The sequence below is a fragment of the Asterias amurensis genome, chromosome 11 (assembly GCF_032118995.1).
Source record: "Asterias amurensis chromosome 11, ASM3211899v1".
Lineage (NCBI taxonomy): Eukaryota > Metazoa > Echinodermata > Asteroidea > Forcipulatida > Asteriidae > Asterias > Asterias amurensis.
The window spans coordinates 3,977,533-3,994,940 of NC_092658.1; the positions used below are offsets into that span (position 1 = coordinate 3,977,533).

The 17,408-nt window shown below is 38.7% G+C and overlaps 2 protein-coding genes across 2 annotated transcripts; both read left to right on the top strand.

The window, feature by feature from the left end:
• The first annotated feature begins 210 nt into the window (after window positions 1-210).
• On the top strand, window positions 211-2,399 carry LOC139944124 (muscarinic acetylcholine receptor M1-like). Its single transcript, XM_071941087.1, has 2 exons — window positions 211-1,464; window positions 2,388-2,399. The coding sequence occupies exons 1-2, from the start codon at window positions 211-213 to the stop codon at window positions 2,397-2,399; spliced, it is 1,266 nt and encodes a 421-aa protein (XP_071797188.1).
• Window positions 2,400-5,561: 3,162 nt separating this feature from the next.
• Window positions 5,562-16,654, top strand: LOC139944239 (muscarinic acetylcholine receptor M2-like). The gene is made up of 2 exons (XM_071941213.1): window positions 5,562-6,833; window positions 13,491-16,654. The coding sequence occupies exons 1-2, from the start codon at window positions 5,580-5,582 to the stop codon at window positions 13,650-13,652; spliced, it is 1,416 nt and encodes a 471-aa protein (XP_071797314.1). The 5' UTR covers window positions 5,562-5,579; the 3' UTR covers window positions 13,653-16,654.
• Window positions 16,655-17,408: the final 754 nt, after the last annotated feature.

The window sequence follows — 17,408 nt, forward strand, 5'->3', positions numbered from 1 at the left end:
AGAGATAATAATTATTAAGCAGGGCAAAGTATAGGAGCCAATGACCAGGCTAGCTCGGTAAGTGACTTGAGTTCAATAGGCCTCTAACGTATAGGCCTTTACTGTAAAGCTAGAACGAAACTCGTTGCATGAACACACGCGTTTGAAGTCGTCCAGTGCACTGTATACGTTTTTAGCGCGGGGAACTGTTTTGTTTTGGGGGTTCCAACGATGTCTTTACATGGGTTTGGTAACCAAACTTTCCAGGGCCTCCCATCAGATATGATGACAACCGACATATGGATAACGCTTGAGGGGAGTTTAACCATGACACAAAATGACACATTTTACGACGGTGACAATGACGTCAACGGAACCTTTGAGGTGCCTCGGCAACATGACGAAGATGTTGGTTTAATTTGGGACACGGGAAAGATAATCATTGCTGTTGTGAGTATAGTAGTATCGACTATCACTGTTATGGGCAACCTCCTTGTCTTGTATGCGTTCTGTGCCGAGCGTCGCTTACGCACCTACACCAATTACTACATCGTAGGTCTGTCTATATCAGACCTGGTTGCAGGAGCATTCACTATGCCCATGTACAGTATATATTGGGTTCTTGGGAACTGGCCATTCGGGGAAGCACTTTGTGATATCTACCTATATCTTAATCATGCATTTATCCATATCACTGTATTGGGTATCCTCGTCCTGGCCGTCGATCGCTACCAGGCCGTATCGCGACCCTTGAAGCACCTGCAAAAACGCACGTTGCGTCACGCCAGTGCCATGATCTTCATCTCGTACGCGATCCCGTTCTTCATATGGTTACCGTACACTATTCTCTGGCCGTACTTTGTCGGTGAACGTCGCATAACTCCCGGTCTGTGCTTTCCTCAGTACATTAAAGACAGTTTCTTCTTTACCATCTTGGCCCCTATTGTCTCATTCTGGATCCCCTTGCCCATAATATCCGTGTTGTACTGGCGCATCTACAAGGTCATCCGGAGCGCGAGTACCAAACGCAGAGGTCCAGTGATGCTGCAGGAGCTGAGCACAAGCTCAAGCAGAGTCCCGACAGTGACGGGTGATGAAAAAGTCCCGAACATACGCGTGGAAGTTTCATCTCAAGACCGAAATATCAACTCACAGATCTTACATAACACCGACATTGAAAGCAACCAGAACTTAGGTCATGAAAACCCGGGGTTCTTACCAAGCGAAGAACAGCAACCAGAACTTCAAAGTAATACTAGACCGTCAACACTCACCACACCCGAGGTCGGTAGCACCAGATCGGCCCCCGTCCCTCAGCCCAATCCACAGGTGGGAAAAGACCGAGAGAGCAGCAAGGAAAGCAACAGAGCGACTCGTACACTGACCCTCATCTTCATTGTGCTTATGGTATCCTCGATACCATGGTCTATCATCGTGCTTATACAGAGCCTCTGCCCGACATGCTTGCCACTTGTTTTGTATCAGGTATGTTGTTCTGTCCAAATAGATGTTAAAGCCATTATACACTTTCGGTAAACAGTATTGTCCAAAGGCCCACACTTCTTGTATCACAACTTATATGTAAAATAACAAACCTGTGAAAATTTAGGCCAATCGATCATCGGAGTCGGGAGACAATAACGGGAAAACCCGTCCTTGTTTCCGCACGTTTCGCCGTGTCAGGACATGTCGTGTCCTTAATTCTCGTTATAGAGAATTGATAATTGTTTTAATGTTTTCTCAAAAAGTAAAGCATTTCATAGAATATTATTTCAAGAGAAGTCTTTCACCATTACCTTCTGTAAACCCTGTAAGTTATTTGTAAATCTGTGAACTTTTGTTTGTTTCTGTTCCGAAAGTGTATAATTGCTTTAAGGGTTTGGGTACTTTTTGTAGACCCAAAACGCAAACGTCAACAGGTTTACATTATTTCTTAGAAGACAATGATGGATAGAAAGCTTCCATCAAAACATTAATTGCTGGGGTGCTGTAGTTTGTTGTGAAGTAAGTGGGACAGACATTATTTTAGCACGGAGGCCTACAGCAGATTTACGTGACTCTCCTGCAAAACATTGCTCTGTGATGTTCACGTCTTTTTCTCTCGAAAAATTGACGACTAATGAATCTTCATTCACGGCCAAAAACGTGATACACAAAAGGTATCAACAACTTTTAATGACAACGTGTACTTTTGGTGATTACTACACAAGTTTATGACCATGGACTTACTTTGTAAAAAGCACTGGAGAGCTGTTTATTAAAAAAAAAAAAAAAAAAACAACATAGAAATTACTGCCTCTGCAGTAGTAGTTTTTTGAGACAGGGGTTAAATTGTCGAATCTGAGCTGAAAGCAAACAACTACAAACTCTTTATATGGGACAAGAGTGTTTTTCCTTTCATTTTCAAGCAACGTCGGTGACCAACTTGATCCCAAACTTTCACAGGTGTAATTTTATGCTATGCACAATCATGTTTGGTTACACCAAGTAAGGATAGATATAGTTTCGATATTATTATTGTTTTTATTTTCAACACCGCAAATATTTGCACAAATATTTGCAACATCGCAACTATTATTGCAAAGCTATAATGCGAGTTTTTGTTTTACGACATCGCAAATAATTGCATGAGACATTAATACACGATGTCCCATTGATCCGAGCAACCATACGGAATATTTGGGAATCCGGGGTCTGGCTGATGGGACACGTTTTAGTTGCAACGTTTTTCGGATTCATTTCATTTGGTTTGGATAAACTTGTGTCGTTATTAATATTGTAAAATACAATTACAAAGTAGTCTGTCGATTTGCAACTGTCAGTGCCCGATATCAGGGTCCAATTTCGTGACTCTCTTTAACACGGAATAAAGTGCTTAAATGCACTATACATGTTTGGTAATTGTCAAAGACCAGTGTTCTCACTTGGTGTATTCCATCATAACCATAAAATAACAAGCCATATGAAAAATTGGGCTCAATCGGTCATCGAAGTTGCGAGAAAATGATGAAAGAAAAAACACCCTTGTTGGACGAATTTGTGTGCTTTCAGATAGGAATACAAGACTTCTAGCTAGAAGTCTTTTAATATTTTAGGAAAAAATTACCTCTTTCTCAAAAACTACGTTACTTCAGAGGGAGTCCGTTTCCCACAATGTTTTATACTATCAACCTCTCCCCTATACTTGTAACCAAGACAGGTTTTATGATAATAATTATTTTAGTAGTTACCAATAGTGTCCACTGCTTTATATTTGATTAGAGTATGGAAATAAATGTATTCTTGAATTGAATTGAAAATTGCATAGGCCTTCATCTAAATTTATATAGGATTAAAGCATGCGATCGGTAAAAATAAAAATAAAACAAGGTATTATTATGCCTTTAAAGCCACCGGATGAGTACCCATAAAGACTAACAGGCATACACTTGTTGCTCTCCTCACGACGTACTAATGGAATTGATTGGGGGGAGGGCTTCGTAGAAATATGACTGGCTCACAGTCCCTTAATTACAATATTTCTTAAATGGCAAACTTCGATCAGAAAATAACTAAGCTTTAATAAGCTTTTATTAGTATTTAACAAATCACTAAAGTGATGAAAATTTATGGTAACCTTGACGGGGAGAAAACTACGTTGAACACAATAGAAGCTCATTTTTAGTGCATCATTGATTAGGCACTGGACACTTTTTGCAATTACTCAAAATAATTGTTAGCATAAAAATTTACTTGGTATCAAGCAATGAGGAGCTGTTGATATTTTCTATTAAACATTGTGATAAACCGCTCCCTCTGAAGTAACATTTTGAGAAAGAGGTATAGTTTCACACTCAAACATTGAAATACTTCAGACCTGAAGCCTTTTAATATGCAAATTTGTGCAACGAGGTATTTTGTTCTGTCTTTATTTTCTTGCAACTTCGATGACCAGTTGAGTCAAATTTTTCAGAGATTCTTTTTTGTATGCATATGTTGGGATACACGAAATGAGACTACTGGTCTTTGACATTATCAATTGGTGGCCAGTGCCTGTAAAGATTGTGAAGGCTGTGATGTACTCATTGACCGAGTCCTTGACGAAGTGGTAAAACAAAATTGAGTCTCTAGGCTAACCGCGTCACTTAGTTAGGTGATGTTTGCGGTATCATACTGTTATTTTGTAAACCTTTTTTGAATATATAGTGTTGATTCTGAAACGTTTCGATAGGGCCTATCTGAAGAGTCCGGAGGCGACGGCGACGGCGACGGTGACGCGAGCTGTCGTCTTTGGAACACCATCAGAGCTTACTTCCTTAAAAAAAAATTTGAGTTGTCACTCACCGGTTCCTTTTCAGAACCAACACTATTCTCATAAAGAGATTTAACATATGGTGCTACCGCAAACCTGAGGCTTTCCAACCAACCAACGTTTGAAATCCCCCTTATAATTTCAAATTTATGCGAGAAAAAATACATGTAGATAATGTAGAGCACCTTAAAACAAAACGATTATGCTCCCCTGAAAAATAAATAAAACACAGGCACGATGCGTACAACCATTACAAGACGTGGTTCTGCCCCCCCCCCCATAATGCCTGAACCCCCCCCCCCTCCCTAGCTCCCCCGTGTCCCCGAGACAGAAATACGGGGTAAGCCGTTGTAAGAGTAGAGATAATAATTATTAAGCAGGGCAAAGTAATTTTTCAGAGATTCTTTTTTGTATGCATATGTTGGGATACACGAAATGAGACTACTGGTCTTTGACATTATCAATTGGTGGCCAGTGCCTGTAAAGATTGTGAAGGCTGTGATGTACTCATTGACCGAGTCCTTGACGAAGTGGTAAAACAAATTGAGTCTCTAGGCTAACCGCGTCACTTAGTTAGGTGATGTTTGCGATATCATACTGTTATTTTGTAAACCTTTTTTGAATATATAGTGTTGATTCTGAAACGTTTCGATAGGGCCTATCTGAAGAGTCCGGAGGCGACGGCGACGGCGACGGTGACGCGAGCTGTCGTCTTTGGAACACCATCAGAGCTTACTTCCTTAAAAAAAAATTTGAGTTGTCATTCACCGGTTCCTTTTCAGAACCAACACTATTCTCATAAAGAGATTTAACATATGGTGCTACCGCAAACCTGAGGCTTTCCAACCAACCAACGTTTGAAATCCCCCTTATAATTTCAAATTTATGCGAGAAAAAATACATGTAGATAATGTAGAGCACCTTAAAACAAAACGATTATGCTCCCCTGAAAAATAAATAAAACACAGGCACGATGCGTACAACCATTACAAGACGTGGTTCTGCCCCCCCCCCCCCCATAATGCCTGAACCCCCCCCCCCCTCCCTAGCTCCCCCGTGTCCCCGAGACAGAAATACGGGGTAAGCCGTTGTAAGAGTAGAGATAATAATTATTAAGCAGGGCAAAGTATAGGAGCCAATGACAAGGCTAGCTCGGTAAGTGACTTGAGTTCAATAGGCCTCTAACGTGTAGGCCTTTACTGTAAAGCTAGAACGAAACTCGTTGCATGAACACACGCGTTTGAAGTCGTTCAGTGCACTGTGTACGTTTTTAGCGCGGGGAACTGTTTTGTTTTTGGGGGTTCCAACGATGTCTTTACATGGGTTTGGTAACCAAACTTTCCAGGGCCTCCCATCAGATATGATGACAACCGACATATGGATAACGCTTGAGGGGAGTTTAACCATGACACAAAATGACACATTTTACGACGGTGACAATGACGTCAACGGAACCTTTGAGGTGCCTCGGCAACATGACGAAGATGTTGGTTTAATTTGGGATACGGGAAAGATAATCATTGCTGTTGTGAGTATAGTGGTATCGACTATCACTGTTATGGGCAACCTCCTTGTCTTGTATGCGTTCTGTGCCGAGCGTCGCTTACGCACCTACACCAATTACTACATCGTAGGTCTGTCTATATCAGACCTGGTTGCAGGAGCATTCACTATGCCCATGTACAGTATATATTGGGTTCTTGGGAACTGGCCATTCGGGGAAGCACTTTGTGATATCTACCTGTATCTTAATCATGCATTTATCCATATCACTGTATTGGGTATCCTCGTCCTGGCCGTCGATCGCTACCAGGCCGTATCGCGACCCTTGAAGCACCTGCAAAAACGCACGTTGCGTCACGCCAGTGCCATGATCTTCATCTCGTACGCGATCCCGTTCTTCATATGGTTACCGTACACTATTCTCTGGCCGTACTTTGTCAGTGAACGTCGCATAACTCCCGGTCTGTGCTTTCCTCAGTACATTAAAGACAGTTTCTTCTTTACCATCTTGGCCCCCATTGTCTTATTCTGGATCCCCTTGCCCATAACATCTGTGCTGTACTGGCGCATATACATGGTCATCCGGAGCGCGAGTACCCAACGCAGAGGTCCAGTGATGCTGCAGGAGCTGAGCACGAGCTCGAGCAGAGTCCCGACAGTGACGGGTGATGAAAAAGTCCCGAACATAAGCGTGGAAGTTTCATCTCAAGACCGAAATCTCAACCCACAGATCTTACATAACACCGACATTGAAAGCAACCAGAACTTAGGTCATGAAAACCCGGGGTTCTTTCCAAGCGAAGAACAGCAACCAGAACTTCAAAGTAATACTAGACCGTCAACACTCACCACACCCGAGGTCGGTAGCACCAGGTCGGCCCCCGTCCCTCAGCCCAATCCACAGGTGGGAAAAGACCGAGAGAGCAGCAAGGAAAGCAACAGAGCGACTCGTACACTGACCCTCATCTTCATTGTGCTTATGGTATCCTCGATACCATGGTCTATCATCGTGCTTATACAGAGCCTCTGCCCGACATGCTTGCCACTTGTTTTGTATCAGGTATGTTGTTTTGTCCAAATAGATGTTAAATCCACTTTCGGTAAACAGTATTGTCCAAAGGCCCACACTTCTTGTATCACAACTTATATGTAAAATAACAAACCTGTGAAAATTTAGGCTCAATCGGTCATCGGAGTCGGGAGACAATAACGGGAAAACCCGTCCTTGTTTCCGCACGTTTCGCCGTGTCATGACATGTCGTGTCCTTAATTCTCGTTATAGAGAATTGATAATTGTTTTAATGTTTTCTCAAAAAGTAAAGCATTTCATAGAATATTATTTCAAGAGAAGTCTTTCACCATTACCTTCTGTAAACCCTGTAAGTTATTTGTAAATCTGTGAACTTTTGTTTGTTTCTGTTCCGAAAGTGTATAATTGCTTTAAGGGTTTGGGTACTTTTTGTAGACCCAAAACTCAAACGTCAACAGGTTTACGTTAATACTTAAAAGGCAATGATGGATGGAAAGCTTCCATTAAAACATTAATTGCTGGGGTGCTGTAGTTTGTTGTGAAGTATAAAGTGGGACGGACATTATTTTAGCACGTAGGCCTACAGCAGATTTACGTGACTTTCATGCAAAACATTGCTCTGTGATTTTCACGTCTTTTTCTCTCGAAAAATTGACGACTAATGAATCTTCATTCACGGCCAAAAACGTGATCCACAAAAGGTATCAACAACTTTTAATGACAACGTGTACCTTTGGTGATTACTACACAAGTTTATGACCATGGACTTACTTTGTAAAAAGCACTGGAGAGCTGTTTATTAAAAAACAAAACAAAAAAAAACAACATAGAAATTACTGCCTCTGCAGTAGTAGTTTTTTGAGACAGGGGTTAAATTGTCGAATCTGAGCTGAAAGCAAACAACTACAAACTCTTTATATGGGACAAGAGTGTTTTTCCTTTCATTTTCAAGCAACGTCGGTGACCAACTTGATCCCAAACTTTCACAGGTGTAATTTTATGCTATGCACAATAATGTTTGGTTACACCAAGTAAGGATAGATATAGTTTCGATAGTATTATTGTTTTTATTTACAACACCGCAAATATTTGCACAAATATTTGCAACATCGCAACTATTATTGCAAAGCTATAATGCGAGTTTTTGTTTTACGACATCGCAAATAATTGCATGAGACATTAATACACGATGTCCCATTGATCCGAGCAACCATACGGAATATTTGGGAATCCGGGGTCTGGCTGATGGGACACGTTTTAGTTGCAACGTTTTTCGGATTCATTTCATTTGGTTTGGATAAACTTGTGTCGTTATTAATATTGTAAAATACAATTACAAAGTAGTATGTCGATTTGCAACTGTCAGTGCCCGATATCAGGGTCCAATTTCGTGACTCTCTTTGACACGGAATAAAGTGCTTAAAGGCACTATACATGTTTGGTAATAGACTGTGCAAGTCTCGCGAGAAATTGAACTTCTGGGACCATTGTGGTCCCAACCTAATGGAGTTTTACGTTGGGGAGATTTTGTTCTGTCAATAATTTTAGTTTAACATAAGTTATGACTCTAAAAAGTGAATATGTTCTTGGGAATGTAAAAATAAGTGATTAAAAACAGAAAAGTAAAATCAATTCAACAAATTAACGAAGAAAACTAAAGAAAAAAACTTGACCTCCAGTTTCCGGTTTGCTCTAAACAATTAAGAATATTACCCAGTTGACGTTCCCATTATCGCTGAACCTATGTGATGATCGAACCAATTGGACGTGATTCACAAACTGCTAATATTACTCTGCCCAAAACTGTTTCGTTAGCAACAACAAAAATCTGTAACGTTCCTTTAATACTTAAAAAATGTCCAGTTATATTACAAGATAAAATGGATTCTTGACTGCTAGTTCAGCCTCTGGCACGACACTTTTGATATTATGACTATCGCCAGGTGATTTAATTAAAAATATTGCCTGTCACTCAAGATCTACGGGTTAAAGGCATAGGTCACGTTTGGTCGTTTGGTAAGTGTTAAAGACCAGGGCCCAATTTCATGGCTCTGCTTACCGCCGAATTCTGCGCTTACGATCACGATTCCCCGCTTACGTGCAAGCGCCGAATTTCTGCGCTAGCCTTGTAAGCGTAGAATGCCTATAGTAACACGGAGTACGCACGCGCACATGCCAAAATTCGCCGCTAACCCATGAAATACGCTTGCCGTAAGCACATAATTCCCTGCTTCCGTAAGCGCCGATTCTGTGCTTACGGTAAGCAGAGCCATGAAATTGGGCCCTGTAATCTCACTCGGTGTACTAAAACATGTTATGCTTAAAGGGAAGGTACACGTTTGGTAATTACTCAAAACAAATATCATCATAACAACTTACTGGGTAACGAGTATAATGGAAAGCTGTTGACAGTATAAAACATTGTGAGAAACGGCTCCTTCTGAAGTAGCGTAGATTTCGAGAAAGAGGTAATTTCTCACTCAAACAATAAAAGACTTCTAGCCAGAAGTCTTTTATTCCTACCTGAAAGCACACAAATTCGTTCATCAAGGGTGTTTTTTTCATTTTCTCGCAACTTCGATGACCATTTGAGCCCAAATTTTCACGGGCTTGTTATTTTATGCTTATTTTGGGATACAAAAAGTGAGAAGACTGGTCTTTGACAATTACCAAACGTGTACCTTCCCTTTAAAATAACGCATCAGTGAAAATGTGGGCCCAATTGTTAATTGGAGTGGCAAGAGAACGAAAATGAAAGGAAAAACATCCTCGGTGCACACAGTTTATGTGTCCTTCACATCAGATGCGTAATAAAAGAGCTTTATGATGAAGTAGTTATTATTGGAGTGAGAAATTTTCTTTCTCATAAAAAAATACGTTACTTCAGAGGGAGCCGTTTCTCACAATGTTGTAACTATCAACATCTATCCATCAATTGAGTTTGTTTGATTAACTTGTTTTGAGTAATTACCAATTGTGTCCACTGCCTTTATTTGATTACTAGTAATTGTTGGTATAAATTAATGGTATAAAACATTGTGAGAAACTGCTCCCTCTGAAGTGACGTGGTTTCCGAGAAAGAAGTAATTTTCGACGAATTTGATTTCGAGACCTCAAGTTTAGAATTTGAGGTCTCGAAATCAAGCATCAGAAAGCACACAACTTCGTGCCACAAGGTTTTTTTCTCTCATTATTATCTCGCAAACTCCACGACCGATTGAGCTCAATTTGGTTTGTTATTTTATGCATATGTTGAGATACACTAACTGTAAAGACTAGTCTTTGACAATTCCCAATAGTGTCCACTGTCTTTAATAAAACGTGTTTGGTCAAACATCAGTCCTACGATCGATAAAAGATCCCCCGCCCCCACTTCATTGCACGTTCGTTATGATGGAACGACTTTTACCTCTTCATATTTGCCAAGCTGGCTCTCTTCACACTCTCAAGGGACGTTTACAAGACTCGTATTTTGTTAACATTTGTTCTTTTGGGACAATTGCTTTTAGTACAATGTTTTGATTGTTTTACGTTTTGTGTTGTGCGTATCTATATAGGCTCATTAATGCGCCATAGTTGCGACTTCATTATTGAACGACTATAAATTCGTTGTTTGCCGCAAGCTGACTCTGTTTAGATTTTCAAGGAACTTTAAAAGACTCATTATTTGAATCTTTCTTGTTGAACAATATTGTTTATAGTATATTTTATTCGCTGTTTTACGTTTTGAGTTGCGCATAGGGAGGGGTTCCTGCATCTTGTGTGCCTTTTAATGGGTTGATGTGGCTGGCAGCCAGAGGCACCCCTTGCATGCCTGCTTCTCGGACACGTTGTAGCCGCGTCTTCCGCAATTCAGCTCTTAATTAGCTGCGCGAGTAAGGAAGATTAGCCCCCAAAATTATTAGTATTATTATAAAAATATGTCTCGTATCATAAAAGTGAGATGATGCTTGGAGGATTACACGCTGGAGTGCCTCATCACAAAGATAGACTTAAGTTTTCAAAATTATCAGACTGGAACGATAATGATTATGTTTTTAATTTAAATATGAATAATGTCGTTATAAGCACTGCAGCACAGCCCACCTAAGTCCGGTTTGTTCACTAAAAGGCACTTGGGGTATACTTTTGGTAAATTGCTCTTCTACAAGAAGGAAGACCACTGAAAAGCTGACGATTGTATAAAACATTTTTAGAGACAGCCTCAATGCAGTTTTAGAGAAAAGATTCTTTTTTTTTAAATATTATGAACGATGCACAACAGTACATAGACAACTAACCCATGCTTACAAAATGAATGACCGTGTACATTGTACATTCCATATCATTTCCTGGTAGGCGAGATGATGATTTATATTTTCAGTGCGTCATAATTTCCACGTAAATTCAAGAGTTGTACAAACAAATAACAGCAAGCTTGGAGTAATGCCCCTTTATTCACATCAAAAGTCGATCAAAGTCACCAGTGTAATGTAAAATGTAAGGTAATTATTGGTTTATTCCTTTGGATTGTGTACAAATTCGTGCCTGCAGGAAATCCAGGCTCATTTCATTTATTTCAAACATTCGCTTAACAATTTTGTTTCTAAAAGATCTGTGCGCTCGATGAATTTAATCGAAAGGTTTATTGAAAGTGACATTGCAACCGACCGGCTGAATTGAGTGATTAAAAATCGGTGATTAAAAAGGAACCGCATCAAAATAATACATGGCTCTTTTGTAAACATGATGTGACGCGAGAGTCACGCGCGGGAAAAAAACACACAAATTTTTGGCAACCTTGCGTTGGATTATGATAATAATCAAACCCCGCCGAGATAAAGACACTGGACACCTTTGGTAACTGTCAAAGAAAAGTCTTCTCACTTGGTGAATTTCAGCATATGCATAAAATTACAAATTTGTAAAAACTTGTGCTCAAGTTGTCATAAAAAACCTTGTTGCACAAATTTGTGTTTTTCAGATGCACGAGGAAGGCCTGAGGCCTAAGGTCTTTCTCAGATTCAACTATTTCAGTGAGAAATTACCTCTTCTTAAAGGGTCTGTGTAACTTTTGTAGGACAAAAAACACAATGTCCACAGATTAACACTAAACTTACACAGTTTGAAGATAATGATAGTAGAAAGCTTCCCTGAAAATACTCTGTGCTGAGGTGCTGTAGTTCTTGGGAAATGAGTAAAACAATGTCATGAAAATAATTTTCGTCTCATGAGACGAAAATTATTTTAATCATTTACAAACAGATTTTCATGACATTGTTTTACTCATTTCTCAAAAACTACAGCACCTTAGTAAGTAAGATTTGAAGGGAAGCTTTCCACTATCATTATCTTCAAACGCTGTAAGTTTAATGTAAATCTATGGACATTTTGAAAAAGTACCCAAATCCTTTAAAAATATATATTTTTTTTTCAGAGAGAGTCGTTTCTAACATTGTTTTGTCAACAGTCTTCGTTGTTAGATACCAAGTAATTTGTTTGCTAATTTATTATAATATTTAAAGGAACATTACATAATTGGTTTTGCTAGCAAAAAGGGTGCTGGCAGTGTAAGAACTTTATGTAATCCACCATACACATAAACTGACAAACCTGTAGAAGTTTGAGATCGATAGGCCATCTGGGTCACGAGAGAATAGTGAAAAAAACACAACAAATTTTGCATTGCATCGATGACAAAGCAAAAATGAATAAAAACGCTCACTGAGCGATAAACCCCAAACGCGAAATTAGATTATTTATTTCTCATCAAATATGAAATTTCAGACAGAAATATTTCAAGGGATATTTCTACTATCGTCATTAGATGGTGTAAGTTTTATGTAAATAAAAATCTTGAAAATCTTGACGTTTTTTGTTTCTTACCAATTCTGTAACGTTCCTTTAAAGCCATTGGACCCTTTCGGTAAAAAGTGTTGTCCAAGGCCCACACTTTGTGTACCACAACTTCTATATCAAATAACAAACCTGTGAAAATTTAGGCTGAATCGGTCATCGGAGTCGGGAGAAAACCAGGAAAATCCCACCCATGTTTCCGCGCGTTTCTCCGTGTCCTGACATGTGTTTAAAATAAATCCGTAATTCTCGTTAACGAGAATTTATATTGTTTTGTTGTTTTCTCAAAAAGCAAAGCATTTCATGGAATAATATTTCAAGAAAAGTCTTTTACCATTGCCTTCTGTAAACCCTGTAAGTCATTTGTAAATCTGTGAATTTTTATTTTTTAGGACCTTGGAACCGAAATGGTCCTATGGCTTTAAAGTGATTACCAAATATTATGTCCAGTGCTTTTAAGTAATGCCCACTATACCAGTCTAAGCACACACAAACATAACGAGAGGTCATCAGTACTAATTCTATAGACCTTCATGGTGCGGCAATCTTGATTTTCTCACATTCAAAGATCAATGTAATTAAACCGAGGCTTGAAGGAAAATTAGCCTCTTTCCTCATGGTAAAAAATAAGCATAATCATTCATTACTGTTACTGAGACAGGGGACAATATGTTCAAAATAGTGGAATAGTAATTAAGGTCATTGTAAATGCATTGCGATAAAGGACAGCGATAGATCATGTACATCTGATGATGATGATTATTGTTATTAACCCCCATGTCGTAATTATTTTGAAAATGTAATACCATTTCCTCAAGATGACTTTGTATTTTTATTTTCGTTCCTTTTTAGACCAGCGTGTTTGTTGTACACATGAACAGCACCGTGAACCCGTTCTGCTACGCCATAGCCAACCCACTGTACATGGACGCCTTTATGAATCTTGTGTGCTGCGGTAGACGCACCAGACGCCGCAGAGATAGTCACGTTCAAGGGAGTAATACTAAACGCTGAGTTATAGACCCAATTTCATAGAGCTGCTAGCACAAAAGGCAACTAAGCACAACACTATTATGCTAACCAGAATAAGGTTACCAGCTTAACTACCATGTCCCATGTACAACTTTATGACTGGTATCTTGCCAATTTCTGCTTAGCAGAGATGTGTCAAGCAATATTTTTGCTCTATGAAATTGGGCCATGGATCCGAGCTCCTATAGAACCATGCTAAGCGGAAAAAACTGTTTAGCAAGTGTTTCATGTTAAACCATATTGAATGGGGTATCAGTTAAAAACCGTGTAGTGGATAATGTTTTTGCCACCTTACCAGTTTTTCTTTTTTAAAAGATGTAAAATTATAATGGTTGTAACATAGCATGCACTCTATTGATTGTGTATGTTATGTGTAAAAACCACTGGAGAATAATTGTCTACACTCTGTAGACATTTTGCTCTGACGTTATATGATGTATGCCCTTGATCTGACCAAAATGTAAAAACAAATTCTCAAAAAGGGTAAAGACTGAGGAAACCACACAACCTGTCCCAGGCTAACCCAGCTCTAAAGATTACACAGAAGACCGAAAATGCACCATTCTGTTTTATTTCTCAATAATTTGTGCGGTTTTTATTAAGAGAAAAAAAAGCAGTATAGATAGAACACAAATAAATCAAACAATTACCACCACCCTTCAAAATTCAGCGGGGCCCGGAGCCCAGGGCCCAATTTCATAAAGCTGTTTATACCGGTAAGCAAATGTGTGTGCTTACTGCGGCAGAAAAATGTGCGTAAGCATAAAGGTATATTTCACAATGATTTCTCAAGTAAGCAGAACATTTCTAGGCGCGCAGGCATAGTCATCATGCATTTGATTTGTTCAGTCACTCATATTTGTGTGGTTATCGCGGATTAGCTAGCATTTACCATTACGGTAAACAGCAGAAATAGAATTCTGCTAATGGACACTTTGGCGAGGCCAAACCACACTCGCACGTATACGCGCGTCTTTTAATCTGAGTGACGTCATCACCCTCACTGCCAGGCTCAAGTCAAATATGATATTAGGAACTTCATTAACTATTCAGATACCATTAGTAGGCTTAACTGATCAGTATCTGTCCTAAAATTCTTCACAAAAAATAGACACCATGGCCTTCTTAAAAGAGGGTCACCGAGACTTGGCCATGACTTTTGAACGCAGATGCTTGTAATTAAATGCTTTTAATGGTCAGATTCTCCTATATCAACAGTGATATTCCGGAAGCCTGAAAACGCATTACTTTAGATTAACCTGGTCATTTCTTACCCAGCGGCCTTTGTCGCGTTGTTTTGTAAATTCGCGCAAAACTTAAAACTGTAAAACAACGGGGGTTTTCCGTAATGCGATTATAAAACCGCGTTCAAGGCACTGGACACTATTGTACTCAAAATATTTGTTAGCGTTGATGCTTACTTGGTCAACGAGCAATGAAGAGCTTTTGATAGAATCAAACATCGTGAAGTAACGCATTATTATTGAGGTCTCGAATTCAATTCAAATATTTTAGTGGGAAATTGCTTCTGGTTTCGTGGTTTTCTGTTTTCTGTGCGAACTATTATGGGAGTCAAAAAGTCGGAAAGTTTACTCCCATAAATGACCGACCGTGTTAGTCGACGAGGTAAAAGGAAAACCGTGCAGTTTCGAAACATGTTTATGTGGATCATTGTATTCTACCTTTACAACATCTTTCTAACCATATGCATTTTATAACAAACAGTTACAAACGCTTTTTAAAGACCAACTAGACCGATCCAAGGCAACATGTTCCTTTAACGTTGTTAAAAGAGAACATGAAACAGAAAGCATAAGATTTAGGACTTAAGAATATACTCTTTAAAAGCATAACCTCTTCTTACTAATGCTCTTCATAACGAAATCCGACTGTACTATTCTAAACTGCCGCATTTTATACTCTAAAATGAAAGCCGAATACGCATGGCTTGTTAGGCGTGCCTCAAAAAATAAAATCAATGACATTTCACATGAGGAGGTCAAATCGCTTTATTACAAAATGCAAACAACTGAAATAGGCTGCTTTTACAGGTTAAAAATTAACAGTAAATCCTATAATTACCTCCAACAAAACTGTCTTTTTATATTTGTATTAAGGGCTTTTAAAATTCCGCGTTGAACTAATTATTTCGATTTGTGTTTTCTGTTTTTAGAAACTACGGATCGGACGATTATGGACAACAGCTCTAATCAATATTTAATTAAAGTAAATAATTTTCCCATTCGTTATGTTCCTATAAAACAACCACGTTCAAAAAAAAAATGATGCCCCAAAACACCCTTGCTCATAAATGACTCAACATTATTTTGTGTTAACCCATTTGATTATGGCAGTGTACAGTAAATATGTCTCCGGTGTTTGTAGTTCTTATTTTGTTACATGAATGTCCTTCTTTTTGCAGCACCTTGTTGGTTGATATTTGTTCACAGAATGTTATATTACTTTGTTTATAACTTGTAACCAACTAACAAACAAACAAGCAAACAAACAAACAAACAAACAAGCAAAAAGACACACAAAAACCACAAAAAAAACATTTATGAGTAGTCTCCGTCATCCAGGCAATTTTGGTATAAATTATAATCAGGTCAAACACTCCAACAAACAAAGCAGACAAACAAACAAACAGACAAACAAATAAAGCGCAACCACATTATAGAAGTATACATCGATTCACATTTACTCCTATTACAGGCAAGTTCTTTTCCACTAAGCTGGCGGATGTATCTCTGTCAGTGAGGCTCAAATACAAAAAAAAACTTGTACAAATTCAATCAACAATCCACATGGATAATCAATGCTGCAGGGTCGTATTAGTCGGACATGAATGAAGACGGCAAAGTCATGATTTGAAATGGATCCAAGAGACGTGACACGAGACAATCAATTGAAAAAAATGTGATATGTTGTATCTCTTTATAATACTATTTAAAAAATCATGATCCTATTAAAGTTTGAACTCTTTGTATATAATATGTCTTAATTGATACATTGTAGTTCCCTTTGGACATTGAAGATACACTTAAACTTGTAGTGCATTGTTTTGAAACTATTAAAAGAGATTCGTATTGCACATTACTCTCGGCGAGTTTAAGTGTTTCTTTCTTAATTATAGCCTTTGTGCGCATGTCTCGCGCGTGTCGATAACAAGAAAAAAGAATCGAACGAAGAATATACATTTTTCTTTGAAATCAAATCTTCTTTTTGCATTCTATTCTCACAAAATTCTTGAAAATGCAAAAAATACAATGTTGTAAAATGCTATTTAATTTTGTTTGTAAAATTAACATTGAAACAAAAAGGAAACTTGAGAAAGTAGGTCTATTTTTCATCAACCCATTGCTAATGGTACCCGAATCGCACGCATAAACAATTCGATAAGGTTTTACCATGTTAGTCCTATAGCCTAAGGCCTTCCTGGCTTTGAGAGCCGCGATTCCAAGCGACTGGAAATGAAGACCACACTTCGCCTACCTTAAAGGCAGTGGACACTATTGGTAATTGTCAAAGACCAGTATTCTCACTTGCTGTATCCCAACATATGCATTAAATAACAAACCTGTGAAAATTTGAGCTCAATCGGTCATCGAACTTCCGAGATAATAATGAAAGAAAAGATACCCTTGTCACACGAAGTTGTGTGCGTTTAGATGGTTGATTTCGAGGCCTCACGTTCTAAACTTGAGGTCTCGAAATCAAATTAGAGGAAAATTACTT

Excerpts from the sequence above, each read along its gene's own strand:
- LOC139944124 (XM_071941087.1), top strand. The coding sequence starts at position 211 with ATGTCTTTACATGGGTTTGGTAACCAAACTTTCCAGGGCCTCCCATCA.
- LOC139944239 (XM_071941213.1), top strand. The coding sequence starts at position 5,580 with ATGTCTTTACATGGGTTTGGTAACCAAACTTTCCAGGGCCTCCCATCA. Across the intron at positions 6,834-13,490 it reads TGCCACTTGTTTTGTATCAG|ACCAGCGTGTTTGTTGTACA; the intron begins GTATGTTGTTTT and ends GTTCCTTTTTAG.